The sequence below is a fragment of the Loxodonta africana genome, chromosome 3, assembly GCF_030014295.1.
Source record: "Loxodonta africana isolate mLoxAfr1 chromosome 3, mLoxAfr1.hap2, whole genome shotgun sequence".
NCBI lineage: Eukaryota > Metazoa > Chordata > Mammalia > Proboscidea > Elephantidae > Loxodonta > Loxodonta africana.
This window is the reverse complement of record NC_087344.1, coordinates 146,247,747-146,272,469: the sequence shown is the minus strand read 5'-3', so window position 1 is coordinate 146,272,469 and position 24,723 is coordinate 146,247,747. Positions and strand designations below refer to the sequence as shown.

Sequence of the window (24,723 nt, the reverse complement as noted above, 5' to 3'; positions counted from 1 at the left end):
AGAACACTTATACACTGCTGGTGGGAATGTAAAATGGTACAATCACTTTGGAAATTGATTTGGCACTTCCTTAAAAAGCTAGAAATGGAACTACTATACGATCCAGCAATCCCACTCCTTGGAATATAAAACCACCACTGCCGTCGAATCGATTCCGACTCATAGCGACCCTATAGGACAGAGTAGAATAAGAATATATCCTAGAGAAATAAGAGCCTTTACAAGAACAGATATATAAAAAAAAAAAAGCACACCCGTATTTATTGCAGCACTGTTTACAATAGCAAAAAGATGGAAGCAACCAAGGTGCCCATCAACGGATGAAATGGATAAATAAATTACGGTATATTCACAATGGAATACTACGCATGGATAAAGAACAGTGAGGAATCTGTGAAACATTTCATAACATGGAGGAACCTGGAAAGTATTACGCTGAGTGAAATCAGTCAGTTGCAAAAGCACAAATATTGTATAAGACCACTATTATAAGAACTTGAGAAATAGTTTAAACTGAGAAGAAAACATTCTTTTGTGGTTACGAGACGGGGGAGGGAGGGAGGCTGGGAGAGGGGCATTCACTAATTAGATAGTCAATAAGAACTACTTTAGGCAAAGGGAAAGACAGCACACAATATAGGGGAGGTCAGCACAACTGGACTAAACCAAAAGCAAAGAAGTTTCCTGAATAAACTGAATGCTTCGAAAGCCAGTATAGCAGGGGCAGGGTTCTGGTGACCATGGTTTCAGGGGACATCTTGGCATAATGAAATCTGTTAAGAAAACATTCTGCATCCCACTTTGGAAAGTGGTGTCTGGGGTCTTAAATGCTAGCAAGCGGCCATTTAAGGTCCATCAATTGGTTGCAACCCACCTGGATCAAAGGAGAATGAAGAGCACCAAGGATACAAGGTAATTACAAGCCCAAGAGACAGAAAAGACCACAAAAACCAGAGACTACATCAACCTGAGACCAGAAGAACTAGATGGTGCCCAGCTACGCTGCCCTGACAGGGAACACAACAGAGAACCCCTGAGGGAGCAGGAGAGCAGTGGATGCAGACCCCAAATTCTCATAGGACCAGACTTAATGGTTTGACTGAGACTAGAAGGACCCCCGTGGTGATGGCCCCCAGACCTTCTGTTGGCCCAGGACAGGAACCATTCCCAAAGCCAAGTCTTCAGACATGGATTGGACTAGACAATGGGTTGGAGAGGGATGGTGGTGAGGAGTGAGCTTCTTGGATCAGGTGGACACTTGAGACTATGTTGGCATCTCCTGCCTGGAGAGGAGATGAGAGGGTGGAGGGGGTTAGAAGCTGGCGAAACAGACATGAAAAGAGAGAGCTGAGGGAGAGAGCTGGCTGTCTCATTTGGGGGAGAGTAATTGGGAGTGTGTAGCTAGGTGTATATGGGTTTTTGTGTGATAGGCTGACGTGATTTGTAAACTTTCACTTAAAGCACAATAAAAGGTATATATATAAAAAAAATGCTGGTCCTTGGATCTCACACCCAGAAGTTCTGTTATAATTGTTCTGGGGTGCAGCCTGGGCTTCAGAATTTTTAACAGCTCCTCAGGTGATTCTAAAGTGCAGCCAAGGTTGAGCACCCGTGTTCTAGAACAGTGCTTCTCAAAATGTAAAATTCATGCAAATCACCTGAGGGTCTTTTATAATGCAGATTTTGATTCAGTAGGTCTGAGGTGGGGTCCAGGATTCTGAATTTCTTGCCTATGCCTGTTCGCTGCATAAAGTACTAATGGGGATCAGGGGAGGGGATTACTTACTGTCTGGGGAGAAAGTGGATTAGGTAAAATAACTGGTATCTCAGTGGTGGCCTGTGCATGGGTTTTGGAGTTAGAATAATCTTAACTTTTCACACCAAAATGAATCTTTTCCTCCAACAATTTTAGCTATCCTCTCCAATGATCTTATCTCTGAAACCCCAACTTTCACCATCTTATGCACCACCCTTACCTTTATAACTCATACCTCCATTATACAAATTCTTAGATTACACACTGATTTCCAATCCATTGTTCTCCTGACTTTTATCTTTCTACCAACTTCCCTATCACCATTCCTCCTAGCCTCCTGGATTCCATGATGCATCATTACAACCACTTCCTTGTAAATACCCTGACTTGCACTCCCTCTGTGCAAAGTGTTAAATCCACCTATGTTTTCCATGTCTGCATTCTCTTGGCCTGAAAGTTACTTGAGAACCCTGATGCCAATGTCATAATCTTTCTCCCAGTTCACATTCTCACTCAGAAGATACTTCAGAACTTTTTCTCGCTCCTCCGACTTCTAATACCCCTTCCTGCCTTTCTCTCAGCTCATATTTTATTAAGAAAACTGATACGATCAGGTAAGAACTTATTTTCCAACCCATACAAAAATCACCTGCGTCTGAATCCTTCTCTTCTTTTCCTGCCGTTAAAAGGATGGTAATCTGGGTTCATTTCAAAGGCATATCCCCCTCCATGTGCTTTGAATCCATCCCTTCATCCTCCTTGATAACTTCATTCCTGTAGGTATTCCCTTTTTCTCCCACATCAACAATTTCTTTCTCTACTAGATCATTCTCTACTGTTCACCACTCCCTTCCCCCTCTAAGACAAAAACAAAACCTCAAGAACATCTTTCGTTCCTCAAAACACTCTAGTCTTTCTGCCTTATTACATCTCTGAAACTGCTCTTTCTCCTTTTTTATTTCTTTGGGGCGCTCATCACTATCTGTAAGAATTTTATTCATTTGTCATCGCCTCACTAGAATTTAGCCTCATTAAGTGTCGACTATTTTTTTTTTTATTGTCTACCTTGTTCACCTGCCTACCTCATAGTCAAGCACTCAATAAATATATGCTAAATGAGCGCCAACTGTACTTATTTCTGTGAATAGTCATAAACAATCAGGAATTGGCATTTTGCGTTTGTGTATTTTTACCGGAAAGGCAGAGCACTCAACGGAAAGGAAGTAAAAGAGCGACAAAGTACACGTCTTTAATCCAGGCTGCCCATGCCTTGGTGTGGCTAGGGTATGGAGAAATGTGTCAAGACTCCAGAGCCTGAGGCTTTCCTTTTTCTGAACTATAGTCTTTCCTGAAAATAGTGTTGGACCCTTAACCTAATGGTTCACTCTATTTTTTAGTAAACGATTAACCTCAGATTTTATTTCTATAATCGCTCTCCTAGCCAAGTAGCAGCTAGCAACGGCCTTGGGGGAAGAAACCTAACCTTGCTGCGCAAGCGCCTAAAGTTTTCTAGTGCGCATGCGCAATTGAAACAGCGCGGCGGGAAGTCTAGCGCAGGCGCGTTTGGCCAGCTGCTAAGTGGGGAGAGCCGGGAGCCGGCGACCCAGGCATGTGGGGAGCCACGGAAGTCGTACTCCCTTAAACCGTGAGTTTCCAACGGTTTGTTCTTTTTGAGGGACTAGAAATGAATTCGGAATTCGTGGCTAGTCTTGTCGCAGTGCAGTACCCCCACCCCTTTTGGTCCCGCTGGCCTGCGGCGGGAAAATTGCGCGTCTGCGCACTAAGCATCCGCTTCGTCTCTGGTCTGAGCGGAAGGTCCTGCCTTACTGAGCTCGCGGCCGGATAATGTCCATTCATTGCCCATTCCCTTCCTCCGCCCGCCGCTCGTGGCTCGTGGCTCGTGGCCGTATGAGTTCTCTGCCAACTCGCGTGAGTCCCCGTACTAGCTTCCTGGAGTTCCGTCTCAGTGGTCACAGTTTCCTCCTTCAGTCCCCTTCCTCAGGTCAAACCGCTCCGGGCACCCCTTCCACGCCCAAATACAAACGTCAGCAGTTCCCCACCACCCTTCCCATCGCCGCCAGCTGCTGATGTCCCCCGACAGGACATTCTCCCTTCGGCCCCCTGCCGGGATTTCTGGGAGGTGAAGGTAAAAGCAAATGGAATCCTTAGAAATAGTTCACAGTTTCTCTTTGGGGATTTGAACATACAGTGCTTTTAAATGTTTGTCCCTTTGGAGACAGTGGCATTTTTTGGTGCTTGCTTCGGTGAGTGATTTAAATTTCTCATCTTCTCTAGCATTCTAATTTTCCCAGCTGCTTTGCTACCCCTGTGGACATGACCTATTAGCTGGCACTTTACATCCCAGTTTTGTGATGGAGGCATCTTTGGGGATTCAGATGGATGAGCCAGTGGCCTTTTCTCCCCCGTGTAACCGGCTTCAGGTTGATGGCTCGTTAAAAAAAGATGAGCAGAGTTTTAAACTTCCAGGTATGTGTTTCATTCCAAAGATGTACTTAGAGGTAACAATTCTGAGTTTGTTGCTTTAAAAAAAAAAATAACTCGAATCTTTAAAGTGAGTTGTATATTTGCGTAGGAACATTTTACAAATCAGTAAAGCTTTATAAGATCTAGATTTAGGATTGGATTGCAGTTTAGAAAGAGGATTGTAATCCTGTTTTGTCATTGTACAGATGAAGTTGCTAAAGTCTGAACAATTACCCATTGCCACCGAGCCTTTTCCAACTCATAGCAACGCTATAGAACAGAATAGAACTGCCCCGTAGAGTTTCCAGTGAGCAGCTGGTGGATTTGAACTGCCAGCCTTTTGGTTAGCAGAAGAGCTCTTAACCACTGTACCACCAGGGCTCCAAAGTCTAAACGTTAGTGACTGCCTGATAACACCAAGTTTGTTAATGCCCAACCTAGGAAGAATTTGCCTCTTCCTAGACCTGTGGTCTTATCTCTTCTCACTGTATTGTCTTAAGCTTGACACTGGAGGGATCTTTACTAAAGTATTCAGAGGCAAAATTCACTGACACAAATACATGAAACGTTTGTAGCAATAATAAAGCACAAAACCTGTGGGAGCACCGGCCGCGCCCAGTGGTGGCTCAGTGGTAGAATTCTTGCCTTCCGTGCAAGAGACCTTGGTTTGATTGCACCGCATATGCAGCCACCATTCCTGTCAGCACAGCGAATGTTTGCATGTTGCTGTGATGATGAACAGGTTTCAGCAGAGCTTCCAGACTAAAACAGACTAGGAAGAAAGGCCTACTTCAGAAAATCAGCCAGTTAAAACTCTGTGGTTCACAGTGGCCTGATCCGTAGTCAATCATGGGGATGGCACAGGACTGGGCGGCATTTTGTTACTGTTGTACATGGGCCATTATAAATTGGGGGCTGATTGCATGTCAGCTAACAAGAACAATCCTAGATTTTATTGAAAAATACAGTATAATTTACTTGATTGTTAATCTATTTGAATAAAAATGTGTTCCAAGTAATATATTTTTGCTCTTCTCCTGCCACTCCAAGTGCTTTGGTGGGGGAAGAAGAAAATTATGGTCTCATCTGAACACGTCTGTTACTAAATCTGTTAAGCATCATTTTTATTGAACACCTGTACATGTTGGAAGACAATTCTCCATTAAACTGTCATGGCAGCTAACAACAATGTATCTCATGAAGCATTGTTTGAATTTATCCCAGACCTTGGGGTGAGGAGGAGAGGGTCAAACAATATCTAATCTTGTACACTAAAATGTTTGTCTTCATTCCTGTTTTAGCACAGTGCCTGGGACATAGTAGGCATTCAGTAAATATTTGTTAAATGGAGGAGTTCCAGTTAACTGTTATTATTATTTTTTTTTTTCCTTAAAAGCTGGCTAAGTCTTTTCCATCTTTCTTTTAAGTGAATTTAGTGTTTGTCCAAAGCCGATTAGTTTTGGCCTTTTGTCCATGCTCAGTGTATACTTATGCTTCCTGACTGAAAGTAAGCTCATTTTTGGTCTCAAAATGAGTACATTTCGTGGGTTCCCTAATTTTGGTGATGAATCCAGGTTACCTATGCTCAAAACTGTAGAGTTGTTACGGAGTTAATGCTTTGTATTTGCTTCCTAATCTAGTTCACCCAGCATTGTCTTCTTTCTTTTTAATGTGTATAGCATTGCCTCTCCATTCCCTCTGCCACCACATTAATTCATCCCTTTATCACATTGCTCCTTAATTGTAATGAAGTTTCTTACCTAAACTGCCTGCTTTCACTTCCTTTCCACACTCCAGTTCATCTCATACACTGGTACTAATAATCTTAAAATGCCCCTTTTGTCCAGTTGAGTGAATGGTGTTCCTCTTCCATTTTTCTTAAGATTACCTGTATTTAACAATTCAGCCTTATTAATCATTTGCCACATCATTGTGCACTGCCTTGTGTTGTTATTCCTGTATTTTGAATCTCTTCAATGTATACTATAAGCTCCTTGAAGACAGTGTCTCCCATAGCTACTGACTTATGTTGTGTCCTAGGCAGGGTGCAAAGGATGAATCTGATTTGGTTCTAGTATTATGTTCAAAAAAACCAAAACCAAACCCAGTGCTGTCGAGTCGTTTCTGACTCATAGCGACCGTACAGGACAGGGTAGAGCTGCCCTATAGAGTTTCTAAGGAGCGCCTGGTGGATTCGAACTGCCAACCCTTTGGTTAGCAGCCGTAGCACTTAACCACTACGCCACCAGGGTTTCCGTATTATGTACAGGAGAACATAATATTCTAATACTCTTCTGAAAATCTTGAAAGAGTGGGGAGAATTTTATCCCATATTTCAAAAATTCTGGCCTTTACATGAAGGAACATTGAATAACATTGTAAATAGTGTCTTCGATAATCTATAAAATATGCTGGAATTTTATTTACATGGTTCTTTTTTACATGGCCCGTAATAAAATCTGAGGTTTTTATCGAAAATATAACTCAGTTCCATAAGGAATAAAGCGATGAGGTCTAGGCACTTAACTGTCTCATGATCTAACTTGGTATACTTTCCCCTGATGGACTAACTCTTGGATGGTGGGACTTGTTTTACATATCTTTGTGTTCTCAGAATCTAACTGTCCGGCTCATGGTAGGAACTTGAAAATATTTGAATGAATAATGTAATGTAAGGATGTAACACAATACCTGGAGTAATGGGTAATGAATAGCATGGTCTTTTTTTTCGGGGTAGTTTTATAACCCTTTTTCTTGATAAAGCGATACATCTTTATTGGAGAAATATTAGAAAGCATGTAGAAGCCAAAATAAGGAAGTAATTATCTATAACCCCATATCCAAATATTGCCACCATTGACATTTTGTTATAGTCACTTAGTCTTACTCTGTATACATATGAAGGCGCCCTGAGGACACAGTGGTTAAGCTCTCCACTGCTAACCGAAAGGTCTGTGGTTCAAACCTGCCAGCCAATCTGCAAGAGAAAGATGTGGTAGTCTGCTTGCATAAAGATTACAGCCTTGGAAACCCCATGGGACAGCTGTACTCTGATCTGTTAATTGCTATGAGTTGGAATTGACTTGACAGCAGTGGGTTTGGTTTAAATACGTTTTTAAAAGCTAAATTGGGATCATAGTTAACCTATCATTTCTAGTCTCTATTTTTTCTTAGCGATATATCTTGAACATTTCTTATGTAATTAAATATTCCATATCTTGATCTAAGTTGACTGCCTAATGTTCCATTGCATAGTAAGCATTTGCTTAATTACCTTTGGCTGTTGGACTTTTAGATTATTTCCCATTTTTTGCTGTGAAGAAAAATGCTACAATGAACAAAGTACCTGCCATAGTATAAAGGATCAAATGTTTATTGTTTTATTCATTCAGAAACCAGTTTTTTTTTTTCAATTTTTTTTTTAGTGTCTATGCCAAGTAAAGAAGATATGTTCAGTGAAAAAATAAAGTATAAACTATATACACACAATGAATGTCTCCTCTATCCTGTTGAACTGTACCGAAAGCCCTTAGGCCGTGCTTCTGAAGTGGGTTATAGTTAGGGTGACCTTCCATCATGGTTTGCCTGAGACAGATCCAGATTTTGCCTATTGTCACAGTGTAGTTATTATTTGTGCCCCCTTTCTTTCTCGAGAGTGTCCCAGTTTGGACTAAATTATATGATCTTCCTGGTTTAAGAAGGTATAAATCAGACAGTACACAAAACCCAGCATAAACATGATATATATTCCTGGAGCGTCAGTTTTACACCATGGTAAATAATGAAAAAGATTTCATTTATTTGATAAATACTTATAAATGTGTATTATGTGCAGGCATTTTTCTAGGTGCAGAAAAAAATCAATTCATGAAATAGACAAAAATCCGTGCCTTTAATCCAATGGAGAGATATAAGACAATAAACAAAAGGAAAAAATTCAAAAGTGATTAGTGCTATGAAGAAAATATTGAGAGAAAGGGGAGTGTTGGGGGAGGCAATTGTGATTTTAATCAAGGTACCCGGTCATAGAAAACATAAGTGAGCTGACAATTGAGCTAAGCTTTGAAGGTGGTGAAGGTATGAGCTATACAGGTATCTGGGGAAGAACATTCCAGGCAGAAGGAACAGCAAGTGTGAAAACCCTGAGATGGGATTGTGCCTAGAATTTAGGAACAGCAAGGACGTTGTGGCTGGACGCGGGAGAGTCAAGGGAGTGAAATCAAAGAGAGATGTGCAGATGAAGGTTCTTTGGTTTTTGTATGGAGTGAGACCAGGAACCATTAGAGGGTTTAAGCAAATCACTGTGGCTGCTGTGTATGGGCAAGGATGGAAGCAGGGAGAATAGGAGGCTATTGCTATATTAAAGCCAACTCAAATATATTATATAGTAAAAGATGAAATTTGCATAAAGTTTCAAAATAGAAACCTAGACGCTCATGTATAAAACATGGGCATTTAAATCAATATTTAGCTTGTCTGGCTTAGACTTTTCAGCATCTTCCCCCAAATACTCAAAGTACATATTTATCTGCCTCTGCCCTTGGTAGTATTTGGCAGCTTTTTTTTTTTTTTTTTAATTGTCCTTTAAGTGCAAGTTTACAAATCAAGTCAGTCTCTCATACAAAAATTTATATACGCGTTGCTATATACGCCCAGTTGCTCTTCCCCCTAATGAGACAACACATTCCTTCCCTCCACTCTTTTCATGTCCTTTCGGCCAGCTTCTGACCCCCTCTGCCCTCTAATCTCCTCTCCATAGAGGAGATGCCAACATAGTCTTATGTGTCTGCTTGAGCCAAGAAACTCATTCTTCACCAGTATCATTTTCTATCCCATTGTCCAGTCCAATCCCTGTCTGAAGAGTTGGCTTTGGGAATGGTTCCTGTCTTGGCCTAACAGAAGGTGTGGAGACCATGACCGCTGGGGTGCTTCTACCTCAGTCAGACCCTTAAGTATAGTCTCTTTAGGAGAATTTGGGGTCTGTATACCACTTTTTTTTTTTATCCCACTGCTCTTCTGCTCCCTTAGGGGTTCTCTGTTGTCTTCCCTGTCAGGGTAGTCATTGGTTGTAGCCAGGCACTGTCTAGTTCTTCTGGTTTCAGGCCGATGTAGTCTCTGGTTTATGTGGCCCTTTCTGTCTCTTGGGCTCATAATTACCTTGTGTCTTTGGTGGTCTTCATTCTCCTTTGATCCAGGTGGGTTGAGGCCAATTGATGCATCTTATATGGCAGCTTGCTAGCGTTTAAGACCCCAGATGCCACTCTCCAAAGTGGGGTGCAAAATGTTTCCTTAATAGATTTTATTATGCTTGTTGACTTAGATGTCTCCCGAAACCATGGTCCCCAAACCCCTGCCCCTTTACACTGGCTTTTGAAGCATTCAGTTTATTCAGGAAACTTCTTTGCTTTTGGTTTAGTCCAGCTGTGCCAATCTCTCCTCTACTGTGTGTTGTCTTTCCCTTCACCTAAAATAGTTCTTACCTACTATCTAATTAGTGAATACCCCTCTCTCTCTGTCCCTCCCTGCCCACCCTCTAACCATCAAAGAATATTTTTTTCTCTCTTTAAACTGTTTCTTGAGGTTTATAATACTGATCTTATACAATATCTGTTCTTTTGCAACTAATTTCACTGAGCATAATGCCTTCCAGGTTCCTCCATGTTATGAAATGCTGCACAGATTCATCACTGTTCTTTATCGATGCGTAGTATTCCATTGTGTGAATATACCATAATTTATTTATCCATTCATCCATTGATGGGCACCTTGGTTGCTTCCATCTTTTTTGCTAAACAGTGCTGCAGTGAACATGGATGTGCATGTATCTGTTCATGTAAAGGTTCTTATTTCTCTAGGATATATTCCAAGGAGTGGGATTGCTGGATGGCATGGTAGTTCCATTTCTAGCTTTTTAAGGAAGCACCAAATCGATTTCCAAAGTGGTTGTATCATTTTACATTCCTACCAGCAGTGTATAAGTGTTCCAATCTCTTCGCAACCTCTCCAACATTTATTATTTTGTGTTCGTTTGGATTAACGCCAGCCTTGTTGGAGTGAGATGGAATCTCATTGTAGTTTTGATTTGCATTCCTCTAATGGCTAATGATTGTGAGCATTTCCTCATATATCTGTTAGCTACCTCAATGTCTTGTTCAGTGAAATGTTTGTTCATATCGTTGGTCCATTTTTTAATTGGGTTATTTGTCTTTTTGTAGTTGAGTTTTTGCAGTACCATGTAGATTTTAGAGATCAGGCGCTGATCGGAAATGTCATAGCTAAAAACTTCCCCAGTCTGTAGGTAACCTTTTGACTCTTTTGGTGAAGTCTTTGGATGAGCATAGATGTTTGATTTTTAGGAGCTTCCAGTCATTTAGTTTTTCTTCTGCATTGTTAGTAACGTTTTATATACTGTTTATGCCATGCATTAGAGCTCCTAATGTCCCTATTTTTTCTTCCATGATCTTTTTCGTTTTAGATTTTATATTTAGGTCTTTGATCATTTTGAGTTCATTTTTGTGCATGGTGTGCATAGGCCTTGTTTCCTTTTTTGCAGATGGATATCCAGTTATGCCAGCACCATTTGTTAAGAAGACTGTCTTTTCCCCATTAACCGATTTTGGGCCGTTGTCAAATATCAACTGCTCCTATGTGGATGGTTTATGTCTGGATTCTCAATTCTGTTCCATTGGTCTATTTATCTGTTGTTGTACCAATACCAGGCTGTTTTGACTACTGTGGTGGTGTAATAGGTTCTAAAATCCGGTAGAGTGAGGCCTCCCTCTTTGTTGTTCTTTTTCAGTAATGCTTTACTTATCCGTGGCCTCTTTCCCTTCCATATGAAGTGGGTGATTTTTTTCTCCATCTCATTAAAAAACGTCATTGGAATTTGGATCGGAATTGCATTGTATCTATAGATGGCTTTTGGTAGAATAATCATTTTTTCAATGTTAAGTCTTCCTATCCATGAGCATGTTTTTCCACCTATGTAGGTCTCTTTTGTTTTCTTGCAGTAGTGTTTTCTGGTTTTCTTTGTATGTCTTTTACATCTCTGGTTAGATTTATTCCTAAGTATTTTATCTTCTTTGGGGCTAGTGCTGTAAATGGTATTGATTTGGTGATTTCCTCTTCGATGTTCTTTTTGTTGATGTAGAGGAATCCAGCTGATTTTTGTATGTTTATCTTGTATCCTGATACTCTGCTGAACTCTTCTGTTAGTTTCAGTAGTTTTCTTGAGGATTCTTGAGGGTTTCTTGTGTATAAGATCATGTCATCTGCACATAGAGATACTTTTACTTCTTCCTTGCCAATCTGGATGTCCTTTATTTCTTTATGTAGCCTAATTGCTCTGGCTAGGACTTCCAGCACAATGTTGAGTAAAGGTGGTGATAAAGGGCATGCTTGTCTGATTCCTGATCTCAAGGGGAATGCTTTCAGACTCTCGCCATTTAGGATGATGTTGGCTGTTGGCTTTGTATAAATGCCCTTTATTATGTTGAGGAATTTTCCTTCTATTCCTATTTTGCTGAGAGTTTTTATCATGAATGGACATTGAACTTTGTCAAATACCTCTTCTGCATCAATTGATAAGATCATGTGATTCTTGTCTTTTGTTTTATTTATATGATGGATTACATTAATTATTTTTCTAATGTCGAACCATCCCTGCATACCTGGTATGAATCCCACTTAGTCATGGTGAGTTATTTTTTTGATATGTTGTTGAATTCTATTGGCTAGAGTTTTCTTGAGGATTTTTGCATCTAAGTTCATGAGGGATATAGGTCTGTAATTTTCTTTTTTTTTGTGGTGTCTTTACCTGGTATTGGTATCAGGGATATGGTGGCTTCATAGAATGAGTTTGGGAGTATTTCGTACTTTTCTATGCTCTGAAATACCTTTAGTAGTGGTGGTGTTAACTCTTCCCTGTAAGTTTGGCAGAATTCTGCAGTGAAGCTGTCCGGGCCAGAGCTTTTTTTTGTTGGGAGTTTTTTGATTACCTTTTCAATCTCTTCATTTGTTACGGGTCTATTTAGTTGTTCTACCTCTGTTTGTGTTATTTTAGGTAGGTAGTGTGTTTCTAGGAAATGATCCATTTCTTCTAGGTTTTCAAATTTGTTAGAGTACAGTTGTTCATAGTAATCTGATATGGTTCTTTTAATTTCAGTTGTGTCTGTTGTAATATCGCCCCTCTGATTACTTATTCGGGTTATTTGCTTCCTCTCCTGTTTTTCTTTTGTCAGTTTGGCCAGTGGTTTATCAATTTTGTTGATTTTTTTCCAAGAACCAGCTTTTGGTCTTGTTAATTCTTTCAATTGTTTTTCTGTTTTCTATTCCATTTAGTTCTGCTCAAATTTTTATTTGTCTTCTTCTGGTGCCTGAGGGTTTCTTTTGTTGCTCTCTTTCTATTTGTTCAAGTTGTATAGATAATTCTTTGTTTTTGACCCTTTCTTTTTATATGTTTGCATTTATTGGTATAAATTGACCTCTGAGCCCTGCTTTCACTGTGTCCCAAAGGTTCTCATAGGGAATGGTTTCACTGTGATTGGATTCTATGAATTTCTTTATTCCGTCTTTAATATCTTCTAAAACCCAGCCTTTTTTGAGCAGGGTACTGTTCAGTTTCCAAGTGTTTGATTTCTTTTCCCTGCTTTTTCTGTTGTTGATTTCTACTTTCATGGCCTTATGGTCAGAGAAGATGCTTTCTAATATTTCAGTGTTTTGGACTCTTCTAAGGCTTGCTTTATGACCTAATATGTGGTCTATTCTAGAGAATGTTCCATGTGCACTAGAGAAGAAAGTATACTTGGCTACTGTTGGGTGGAGTGTTCTGTATATGTCTATGAGGTCCAGTTGGTTGATTGTGGCATTTAGATCTTCCGTGTCTTTATTGAGCTTCTTTCTGGATGTCCTGTCCTTCACCGAAAGTGATGTGTTGAAATCTCCTAGTGTGGTTGTGGAGCTGCCTGTCTCACTTTTCAGTGCTTTTAGAGTTTGTTTTATGTATCTTGCAGCCCTCTCATTGGGTGTGTAACCATTTAATGTGGTTATATCCCCATGGTATATTGTCCCTTTAATCGTTATATGGTGTCCTTCCTTATCCTTTGTGGTGGATTTAACTTTAAAGTCTATTTTGTTTGAAATTAATATTGCCACTCCTGCTCTTTTTTGATTGTTGTTTGCTTGATATATTTTTTTCCATTCTTTGAGTTTTAGTTTGTGTCCCTTAGTTTAAGGTGTGTCTCTTGTAGGCAGCATATAGATGGATCATGTTGTTTTATCCATTCTGCCACTCTCTGTCTCTTTAGTGGTGCATTTAGTCCATTTACATTCAGCATAATCTTGGATAGGTATGAATTAGTGCCATCATTTTGATGTCTTTTTGTGTCTGTTGTAGGCAGCTTCTTTTTCCCACTTAATTTTTTGGGCTGAGTAGCTTTATATTTATATATTATCTTTTCCTCTTATTTGTTGTTGTTGATTTTGTTTCTGCTGAGTCTCTATTTTTTCCTTGTCTTTTATTTTGATGTGTAGGCTAGTTTATCTCCTTTGTGGTTACCTTAATATTTACCCCTATTTTTCTAAATTTAAACTTTTATTTCTTTGTATCGCCTTGCCTTCCTCTCCATATGAAAGATCTATGACTACATTTCTTAGTCCCTCTTTATTTTTTTAATGTTGTTTTCTTTTACATAATAACATTGCTGTTTCCCTGTTTTGAGCATTTTTTTATCTTGATTTATTTTTGTGATTTCCCTGTCTGGGCTGACATATGATTGCTCTGTCCAGTGTTCTAGTCTTGGGCGGATACCTGATATTATTGATTTTCTAACCAAAAACTCCCTTTAGTATTTCTTGTAGCTTCGGTTTGGTTTTTACAAATTCCTTAAACTTCTGTTTATCTGGAAGTGTCCTAATTTCACCTTCATATTTAAGAGAGAGTTTTGCTGGGTATATGATTCTTGGCTGGCAATTTTTTTCCTTTAGTTCTTTATATAAGTCATCCCATTGCCTTCTTGCCTGCATGGTTTCTGTTAAGTAGTGCGAACTTTTCTTCCTGACGCCCCTTTGTAAGTGGCTTTTCCCTAGCTGCTCTTAAAATTCTCTGTTTATCTTTGGTTTTGGCAAGTTTGATTATAATATGTCTTGGTGACTTTCTTTTAAAATCTACCTTATGTAGAGTTCGATGAGCATCTTGAATATATCTCATCTTTCATGATATCAGGGAAGTTTTCTGCCAACAAATCTTCAACAATTCTGTCTGTATTTTCTGCTATCCCTCCCTGTTCTGGTACTCCAGTCACTCGTAGGTTATTTCTCTCAATAGAGTCTCACATGATTCTTACGTTTTCGTCACTTTTTTGATTCTTTTATCTGATTTTTGTTCAAATATATTGGTGCCAAGGGCTTTATATTCAAGTTCACTAATTTTGCCTTCCACTTGCTCAGTTCTGCTCCTCTGACTTTCTATTGAGTTGTCCAGTTCTATAATTTTATTGTTAATGTTTTAAAAAATTTCTGATTGCTGTCTATCTGTGGAGTTTTCCAGCTTATTAAATTTTTTGTTATGTTCCTGAGCAACCTTTTTAATTTCTTCAGCTGCTTTATCTGTGTGTTCCTTGGCTTGTTCTGTGTATTGCCTGATTTCTTTCCTGATGTCTTGAAGGGTTCTCTATCTTAATCTTCCGTATTCTGCATCTGATAATTTCAGGAAGGCACTTTCATCTAGAAGATCCTTAGATTCTTTGTTTGAAAGCTTGTTGAGGCAATCATGGTCTGTTTCTTGATGTAATTTGATATTGACCCTTGTCTCTGAGCCATCTGTAAATTATTGTATTAGTTTATTTTATGTCTGCTTACTGTATCTTAGCTTCTTGCTTTGTTTTGTTTTGATATGCCCAGATGGGTTGCTTGAGTGTTCTAGCTTGATTATTTTCACCTTTGAAGCTCTGACATCCTGTCACCAGATGGCTAGAGCTGTTATCAAGTATACAAGTCTAGGAGTCTATTCACTTTTCTTGTATGGATTCACCTCAGGTGTCCAGGTAGCTAATCATCAAGTGTGTGGTACAGGCTCTGTCCTGCAGTCTTAGAGGGGCAGGGGTGATTAGTATAGGTACCGATATCTGGTTGCAGCAGGGGGTCACACTCTGAACAAGGCAGGGGGCTAAGAATCGCCCCCCAAGTGTCTCTGAGGAAAGCATGTCCCTCTTCCTTAGAGCCTACAGGTGAGTGGGTTCTGCAGATGGGCACCCAGAGTTTTTGGTTGTAAGGACTGGGAGATACGAGTTATCCTCGGACCACGGTTGCGGGTGGCTTGATGACCTGAGTGGAGCCACCAGTCCTTAGGCCCCAGATGTGGGTAGGTGAGGGCCCTGTTTAACAGGCAAAGCGGTGTCAAACGTCAAACACCTGCCTCTCCACTGCACAGCTGAAACAGTTGTAGTCTGGCAACAAGGGCCTATTCTACTGAAATAGGCCCACATAGGTCCATGCAGGGGGGAAAAGGTACTCAAAGTCCACAGACCGTTTATGCCTGGACAGGAGCCGCTTCTGTCCTGAGCTACCAAGTTTAGTGGAGCTGGCAAATTATCTTTTCCCCCAACTGTGAATTTATTCCTTCTCCAAGGCCAGGAGGATGGCTCTAGGGAGTGAACAGGATGTATCTCAGGCCCAGGGAAATCAACAGCTGCTGAAACTGGCTTGGGAGCTGGGGGACACGGTAAAATATAAGCAAGTACTTAGCTTTTGCTGAGAGCGCCGTTCTTCTCTGGTTCCAGAGGTGGGAGCAGGTTGTGTGGCTGGCTCCTTCTCCTGGAGGTAACTGCGGCTGAAGGCTAGTACCAGGCCGCTGCAGCCACTTCCAGGAATGGTGCGTGAGGGCTTCCAGCGATTCTGGTCCAGTAACTCCTCTCTGCCTCTGAACCTTCTCTTCCTCCCCCTGCTGCTCAGTTCATTTTTTAACTTTGCCTTTTATGTTCAGGGCTCCTAGCTTGTCATACTCCTTTCACTTGTTGTTTCAGGTCTTTGTTGTAAGGGGGCTTGCCGGAAGTGTCTGTCTATTCCGCCATTTTGGCGTCACCTCCTATTTGGCGGCTTTTGACGTGAATGCTCTTTTCTGGTGTCCCCTCTGATCTCCCACTTTAGAATTTGAAGATGTCACATTCACTTTGGTTGCCAGAAAGTTTTACTGTTGTTAAATGTCACGGTTGCTCAGCAGTGACAAGAAACCTTAATATAAACATATCTTGTGTTCTGTAAAGATGGGTGAAAAAAAAAAAAGATGGGCGAGTACGTAGTAAATCAGTAGTGATGAGTGGAAGCACATTAAGCGTATAGAGTCACTCACATGGCTTATGCATGACAATCTTTTCTCATTATGTGTATTTTCTTTCTGTTGATGGCTAAACATTAACCAGCATCTGTATTCCTATTTGCCAGCTCATCCTTATGCAAAGAGAAGTGCCCAAGTATGGAAATCATAGGAAAATCATAGGCTGTTGTGGTAGGAAGGGAGCATGAAGTTCATCTAGTCCAACCCCTTTGTTTCACGGGTTAGGAAACTGAGGATTTAAGTGGTTAATGGTAGTAAGAGGAGTTGAATCCAGATGTTTAGATTCCAGACTTTATCTGTGCTGCCTGATAGAACTTTCTGTGATACTGGAAATGTTTCTGTATCTACACTGTCACATACAACTAGTGCAACTGAAATGAATTTTTAATTTTATTTAATTTAAAATAAATAGCCACGTGGAAGTAGTGGACAGAGTGGCTCTGTATCATCCTACTGTAAAGCTTTCAGTATTATTAATCACATGCACACGTTATGACATGCATACGAACACTTCAGTAATACATTTAGTAATAAAAAGACTGCAAAGAGGTTCTTAAAAACTTTCATCATTTTATGTCCTTCTCAGAAATGCTGCCTAACTGGTATATCTCCAGTACATACATAAAAAGGAAAATACACATTTAGGGCCTCTTTCTTCTGAATCACTTTTTATACTCAGACTCTGATGCCCTACCTCCCCACCACCTCAACATTGTCATCTGTACTTAAAAACCAAATATACTCCCATCGAGTCAGTCCTGACTCATAGTGATCCTATAGGAAAGAGTGGATCTGCTCCATAGAGTTTCCAAGGCTGTAATCTTTATGGAAGCTAACTGCCATGTGTTTCTTCCACGGAGCAGCTTGTGGGTTCAAACTGCTGACCTTTTGGTTAGCAGCTGAGAGCTTAACTACTGCGAGAGCTTAACTACTGCGCTGCCAGGGCTCCTCCTCTGTCCTTAGTGATACAGAATTTCTTTGAAGAATCCATTAAAAAAAAAAAAAAAAAGCCTTTGTTATTACCCATTGCTGTCAGGTTGGTTCCAACTCTTAGCGACCTGATAGAACAGGGTAGAACTGCCCCATAGGGTTTCCAAAGGAGTAGCTGGTGGGTTAAAACTGCTGACCTTTTGGTTGGCAGCTGAGCTCTTAACCACTGAACCACCAGAGCCTTTGTTAATAGGCTCCTGGAAAAAAAAGACCATTTAATGTGGAGCTGGCCTACATTTGAGTTCCACTTCACCACCTCCATTGCTCCTGTCTATCAACATTTGGCTCTTAAAGATTAAGTGAATGCTCCTGTATGTTTTCCTGGAGTTTCTTCTAAGTTTTCCTGTAAATTTTGATGTTGGCCCATAGCAGTTGTAAGATGCATCCCAATTTCAGCGTTGTTAAAATTGTCTTAGAATCAAAGGAATCTGATGTCAAATTAAGCATACCATTTTAGTACCCATACGTGATGCCTTTCCTGTGACACTGTGGAATTTGAAACTGTTTGAAATCGACACTTACCAGGAAAGATTTACTTGACTTTGGCAACTGACTCCTTGAAAGCGATCTTTTGGTGTTGGCTTCCAGAGGTGGTGTGGTAGTTGATGCTGTCTTTGGCTTCACTCTCTAGTGATTGCTAAACTTTTGCTTTTTCTACAGCTATCTCTGAATGCCTGTAATAATGGTAATAATTGAGCAAATGTACCAGGCATTGTTCTAACTAAGAGCTGAGGGTCCCACAACAAGATTGGGTTGTGTTTTAAGTCAGTCTCTTTTGAGATACAAAAGAAGCAAGCAGAGAGACAGGGGGACCTCATACCACCAAGGAACAAGAGCCAGGAGAATAGAGCATCCTTTGGACCTGAGCTCCCTGAGCTGAGAAACTCCTAGATGCGAAGGAAGATTAATGACAAGGACTTTCCCTCAGAGCCAACAGAAAGAGGAAGCCTTCCCCTGGAGCTGGCACCATGAATTTAGACTTCTAGCCTCCTAGGTTGTGAGAGAAGAAATTTATCTTTGTTAAGCCACCCACTTGTGTTTCTGTTAAAGCAGCACTAGATGACTAAGACAGGAACTAAGGCTCACAGTATACCAAAAGAAGGTTATACCAGCGGGTAAATAGTGGGGCCAAGATTCTAATGTAGGCTTGCATCTCCAAAACTAGTAGTCAGAATTTTATATTGCAATCCATGAAGCTTCTCCAACCCACTTATGAAGCAGTTAGGAAGGTAAGGGTAATTTAAGTACATTTTTGCCTTTACTTCCTGAACTCTTCCCATTTCCTTAGATAGGTTGGTAAAGTAGACAGAACACTGAGCTAGATGTTCATAGTCTTTTATTTGATCTCCAGCTTTTAATGATCCTCCTCTCCTTCAGATCCGTCCTCCACTTACCATTTTCCTGCTTAAAAACCTTCCATAGCTTTCACTTGTACTCTGCCTCCCTCCTCCAGGCACATTGAACTTCATCTCTCCCAAATAATGCATGCCTTTTTCCTTTTCCATGCCTTTACGTACATAGTTTCTTCTTCCTGAAGTGTCTTCCTAAAATGTATTCTTCCACCTTTTTTAAGTGGTAAATACTGCAGAACAATCAGCCGAAGATGGCTTCCCACTCAAGAGGAGTTCATTTACCCTCTGTTATTACAGTTATCTCATTGTGAGCTTTTAATACGTGTCGCCTCTGCTAGATTAAAAGCTCCTAAAAGCTGTACCAGATTTCTTCATTTTTGGTATGCCCACTGCTGAGCGTTTTTAAAAACATAGTGTTTGTTATGTGAATGAGTTTGTAGATTTACCAGCAATACCTCTGAAATTAGGCAAATGATTTAGCTTCCTGGAGTAGTATTTCTTATCTGAAAAATCAGAATAATACATCCTGATCTGCCAATATCACTGTACTTTTGTGGAGATCTGAAAGGATAATGTGTGTAAAGTGCTTTGAAAATATCTTAAACTGTTAAACTATGCCAAGTATTATTGTGATAAAGTAGCTGATGCTTGCTTAGATACTATAATAAAGTCAGAAGATTCTTAGGTATGTAGCTCTCTTTTCTATCCAGTAGTTTATTGTACTTTGTATTATTGCTTCCCCTTATTTTGTAGCAAGCTTATATTAAAAGTAGCAGTTTAGCACCTGTCAAGGATAGAGAGTACTATTTGGTAATTTATATGTGTGTGTGTGTGTGTGTGTGTGTGTATATATTTCTTTTTTAATAAACATTTCTGAGAGCTTTAGTAGACGTCTCTGAGGGTATACTGTGAATAGTCAATACATGAAACTTTTCCAAACCTCTAAGATTTTGTCACAAATTTTGGGGAACCCTGGTGCCGTAGTGGTTAAGTGCTACAGCTGCTAACCAAAAGGTCAGCAGTTCAGATCCACTAGGCACTTCTTGGAAACCCTATGGGGCAGTTCTGCTCTGTCCTATAGGGTTGCTATGGGTCAGAATCGACTCCATGGCAATGGGTTGGTTGGTTGTATCAGATTTTGTACCTTTTGAGGAAGGAAGTAGTTTTGAAGAAAAGTATGTTGTGTCCTTGTCGTGCCACCTAGTGATTGCAGCACAAATCGTTTAGTTTTTTTAAATTTATGTTCTTCATTGTGTTGTATTCTGTTTAACGACAGTATATCTGTTAGTATGTAATTGACAAGAGTACAGTCAGATGCAGACCATCAGGATACAGGATTCCTCGTGTTGCCCTGTAACCACACTCACTTCCCTCCTGCCCCCACCCCTTCCTTAAACCCAGGCTAATCTGTTCGTCATTTCTGGAATTTTATCCTTTCAAGAGTGTTGTATAAATACAAATATACATTACATAACTTTCCGGGACAGCCTTTTTTTCACTCAAATTAATTCTCTCAAGATTCATCCAGGTGGTTGTATGTAACAATAGTTTCTCTTTACCGCTCAGTATTATTCCATGGTATGGATGTGCACAGTTTATTTAACCATTTACCCGTTGAAGGACATCTGAGTTACTTCTAGTTTTGGCTATTATGAATAAAGCTGCTATGAACTTTCATATACAGGTTTCTGTGTAAACATAGGTTTTCAGTTCTCAGGGATAAGTGTCGACAACTGCAATTGCTGGGTCTTACGATAGTTGCCTGTTTATTGTTTTTTAAGAAACTGCCAAACTCTTTTCCAGAATGGCTGTTCTATTTTATATTCCCAGTAGCAATATATATATGTGAGTGATCCAGTTTCTCTGTATCCTCTCCAACATTTGTTGTCATTATTTTAAATTTAGATATTTATTTTATGATTTAACAACAGGGTTCCAACTTACGATGACTCTGTAGTCAGTCAGTTCTGGCATAGGATGAATACCTCTTTTTTTTTTCAGTTTTCGTTATTATTGCCTTTTATTATCAGCATGTTTATAAATCTGATCTTTATTTGTCTTTGGGAATTAGAAACATTACATGTAAACTTGCAGATATATTTTGATACATGCCTACATAAAAAAAAATACACAAATCATAAACATTTACCCCCGTGATGAAGTAGAATAGGACGATGTTGGCTTTTTGTCAGTCGTGGTAATAACTCAGCTTGTGAAAGGTTCTGGATCATCTGAATTATCCCTGGGAAAGGGCATGGTGTTTCTAGTTAGAAAATTACTGAGAGTTGTCTGTATGGTCCTTTTCTTTTTTTTCTACGTATTATATTTTGTAACATCTCACTGAATGCTTCTTGAATCTGCCTATCGACTTCAGCAAAGCGATCAGCGTTTGGGTCTGTGTTTTCAAGCAACTGAAGCTCCTGAATTAGTTTAGAAAAAACTCTAGCTAATCCTTTTACTGTAAAATTTTTTTTAACAACTTCTTTGCTTCCTCTTCCTCGTTATTTCTTTCTTCTTCGGCATTTCTTTCCTCTTCAAAATTCATCAAGTCCTGGCCTGTCATTTCCCCTGCTTCATGATCTATGAGCTGTTCTGCATCGGCAATATCAAGTTCTAAATTCAGGGCTCTTGCCATATGGACGATTTTTTCCACAGGACTCTTCCATCGTATTATCCTGATCAAATGCTTGGGGCGTGTTCACGTAACTCAGCATTTTTTTCCATATCCCCTGCATGCATTTTCCTATAACTTCCTCCCAAGAACATGCAGTGTTCCAGATATACTGATGGTCCTGAGTGTGGTTTGTCATAACTTGCATACATCATAAGTCGGGAACTAACTGGAGCAGTAATTTTATGTGTGAAAATACTGGTTACTATCAGTTTTATCAGTCCAAGAGGAGTGTGAGTTACAGCAGCTTAATGGAGTTTTAATTATTCTTGTCATGGTCTCAGGGTTTGTTAAAACTTTATATGTAATTGATTCGTCATGTTCAAGAATTCATTTCGCCAAGTCTTTTTAAACTATCAGTTATACATTCATTAATTATAACTATAAATTCTTGTTTCCCTAATAGGTGTTAAAAAAGATATTGAGAAGCTTTATGAAGCTGTACCACAGCTTGGTAATGTGTTTAAGATTAAGGACAAAATTGGAGAAGGTAATTTTGGGACATACCTTTACAAGGTTTTTTTCCTTGCTATTTTCCTGATGTAATCTTGATCTTACTATTATTTCTTATTGAAAAATATACCCCTTATTCTTCTAAAATATTAAGACCATGGCTATATTACTAATTGTTGTAACAGCTTTTCTGTTTTCCTATAATGAATGAAGGAATAAATATTTTTAATAAAATGAGCAGTCCTACTTTATTGTATTATTAAAAGTATTAATATACTAATTCTAGATTATCATAATAATTATTTAAAATGAGAAGTTTAAGATTCAAATGGGATGATTTGATCAAGGAAGTCAAATCTTTTTCCCTCTTTCTCCATTGCAGTTAGGTAGAATAATACATTGAAACATATATGAAGCCTAAGATGGCAAAACAATGAGAGTAGTATAATATTTACAGGATGGTCAGTATTAACATAAATACCATTGAGAGGTTAGCAGTCATATTGATTGATTGAAGGGTGAATTTGGCACACAGGTACAAAAGAAAAGACAAAGTAAAAGATGGTAGAGCTTTTTGATGGCCATGTTAAGAAATGCCTGAATAGTAAAAACTTCCAGTTACTTGATTACTTTTTTTTTGTTAACAGTAAAAACTGTCAGATGAGAAAAGGCTGGGTCAGTGGGGGCAGAGAAATGATAAAATGAGATGATTTGGGATTGTAACTCAGCAGATGTAAGGAGCAGATCTTTATTTAATTCTCTTTCTCTTTAAGTTAGGGTTCACAAGCTTTATTCTGGAGAGTACTAGTGCCCCCACCCCAACAAATTGATAGCTGTTTCACAGGGAGGGTGTTTTAAGGCTAAATAAATTTGGGAAATGTTGCATGTTACAGCTCCCTCTTGGTTATTTATGATGTACTTAGCACATTAAGGAGCCCTGGGTGTTGCAGTGGTTAAGAGCTCTGCTGCTAACCAAAAGGTTGGCAATTCAAATCCACGAGCCGTTCCCTTGGAAACTCTGTGGGGCAGTTTTGCTCTGTCCTGTAGGGTTGCTATGAGTTGGAATCGACTCAACAGCAGTGGATTTTGTTTTTTTTTTAAGCACGTTAAAGGCTCTGAAGGTTTTATAGTAAAGCAATCTATTTAATTCGTTGTAATCAGTACTTATCAAACTTAATTGACCACCAAATCTTAACTTTTCAATTTAACATTATATTTAAAGGCCCTCATATTTTTGCAGGTTTTTTTCTTTTTCCCTGTAAAATTTATCATTCTAACAGACTAATACCTTGATCTTAAGAAAGTTCAAAGGATAATATTACAAAAAAATACTAGAATAGGTTGTGATAACCAAGTCAAACAGATTTACTGTGGAGTGTTGGCAAATTAACGTACCTGCTACAAATGTTAAGGAGCCCTGGTGGCATAGCGGTTAAGCCCTTGGCCGCTAACCAAAAGGTCGGCAGCTCAAACCTACCTGCTTCTCCTCAGGAGAAAGATGTGGCGATCTGTTTCCATAAAGAAGCCTTGGAAACCCTATGGGGCAGTTCTACTCTGTCCTCTAGGATTGCTATGAGTCGGAATCAATTCCACAGCAATGGGTTTGGTTTGTTTTTTGTTTTGATTCTACCGATGTTGAACTGAGGACAGTTAAGAATTTATTAAAAATTAAAAATGAATTTACTTACAGATGACTGATAATTTTGTGGGTTTCAGACAGTTTTTAGGATCTGTTTCAGTACTGTTTCATTAACATTTTAAAACATCAAATATGAAAAATCTAATAAATTGTTTTACAGGTACGTTCAGCTCTGTTTATTTGGCCACAGCACAGTTACAAGTAGGACCTGAAGAGAAAATTGCTCTAAAACACTTAATTCCAACAAGTCATCCTATAAGAATTGCGGCTGAACTTCAGTGCCTTACAGTAGCTGGGTAGGCAATTTAAAGATACTTGAACTAGTTGTATATAACTTATAAGATTTTTAAGTGAATGGTTACCAGGGATGATGAGATTGACCCTGAATTAAACATATCCTTCAGTCAGGTGTTTACAGTTCGGTAGCATTTTTCTTCTAACCTAATCAATTTATATTGATTCTCTTAGAGTGGATTTCCCTAGAGGCCTAGCTTGACTTCCTGTTGTTTTACCACTTCTTTTTGTAACCTTCCTGCCAAATCATAAACCTGGGCTTCCATGGTCCAGATTTAACATAAAGTGTGAGGAATTCATATTTCATGTCTCCCTAATTATTATTGACATCCTTCATCTCATATTTTACTGAAAACAAGAGACTCATCTGGCATGTCATTCTTATTGGTCTCTTTGAGGAGTCATTCCTGTCACCATAAGGATATGATCTAGCATCTCTTGTCCTCCCTGAAGCACCCTCCTTCTTCCAGCTGCCCTATCATTTCTTTCCTCCCCTCACAGCCAGACTTTTCAAAAATTGTCTGTACATACTGTTTTCACTTCCACACCTTTTCGCTATACAATAAGTGTGGCTGCTCTCCTCTAGGGTAAACTGAAACTACCTTAGTTAGAGTCACCCATGACTGCCATTTTACCAGTTCCTGTTCCTGTCTCAGGAACTCTCAGCGGCATTCAACATAATTGACTTGAACCATTGCCTTTTGCCACACCCTCTTGGTTTTCTTTCTGCCTCATTTGGTCTTTCATTTTCAG

At 39.4% G+C, this 24,723-nt stretch overlaps 1 protein-coding gene across 3 annotated transcripts in view; it reads left to right on the top strand.

The window, feature by feature from the left end:
- The first annotated feature begins 3,277 nt into the window (after positions 1–3,277).
- CDC7 (cell division cycle 7) overlaps positions 3,278–24,723 on the top strand; it is a 48,563-nt gene continuing 27,117 nt past the window's right edge. Inside the window, exons 1-4 of one of the 3 annotated variants that reach the window (XM_003418434.4) lie at positions 3,278–3,401; positions 4,052–4,243; positions 21,991–22,074; positions 23,837–23,972. In XM_003418434.4, the coding sequence (XP_003418482.1) occupies positions 4,129–4,243; positions 21,991–22,074; positions 23,837–23,972 (335 nt within the window). In that variant the 5' untranslated portion in view covers positions 3,278–3,401; positions 4,052–4,128. The other 2 variants (XM_064282299.1, XM_010598115.3) reach the window with 2 other exon arrangements.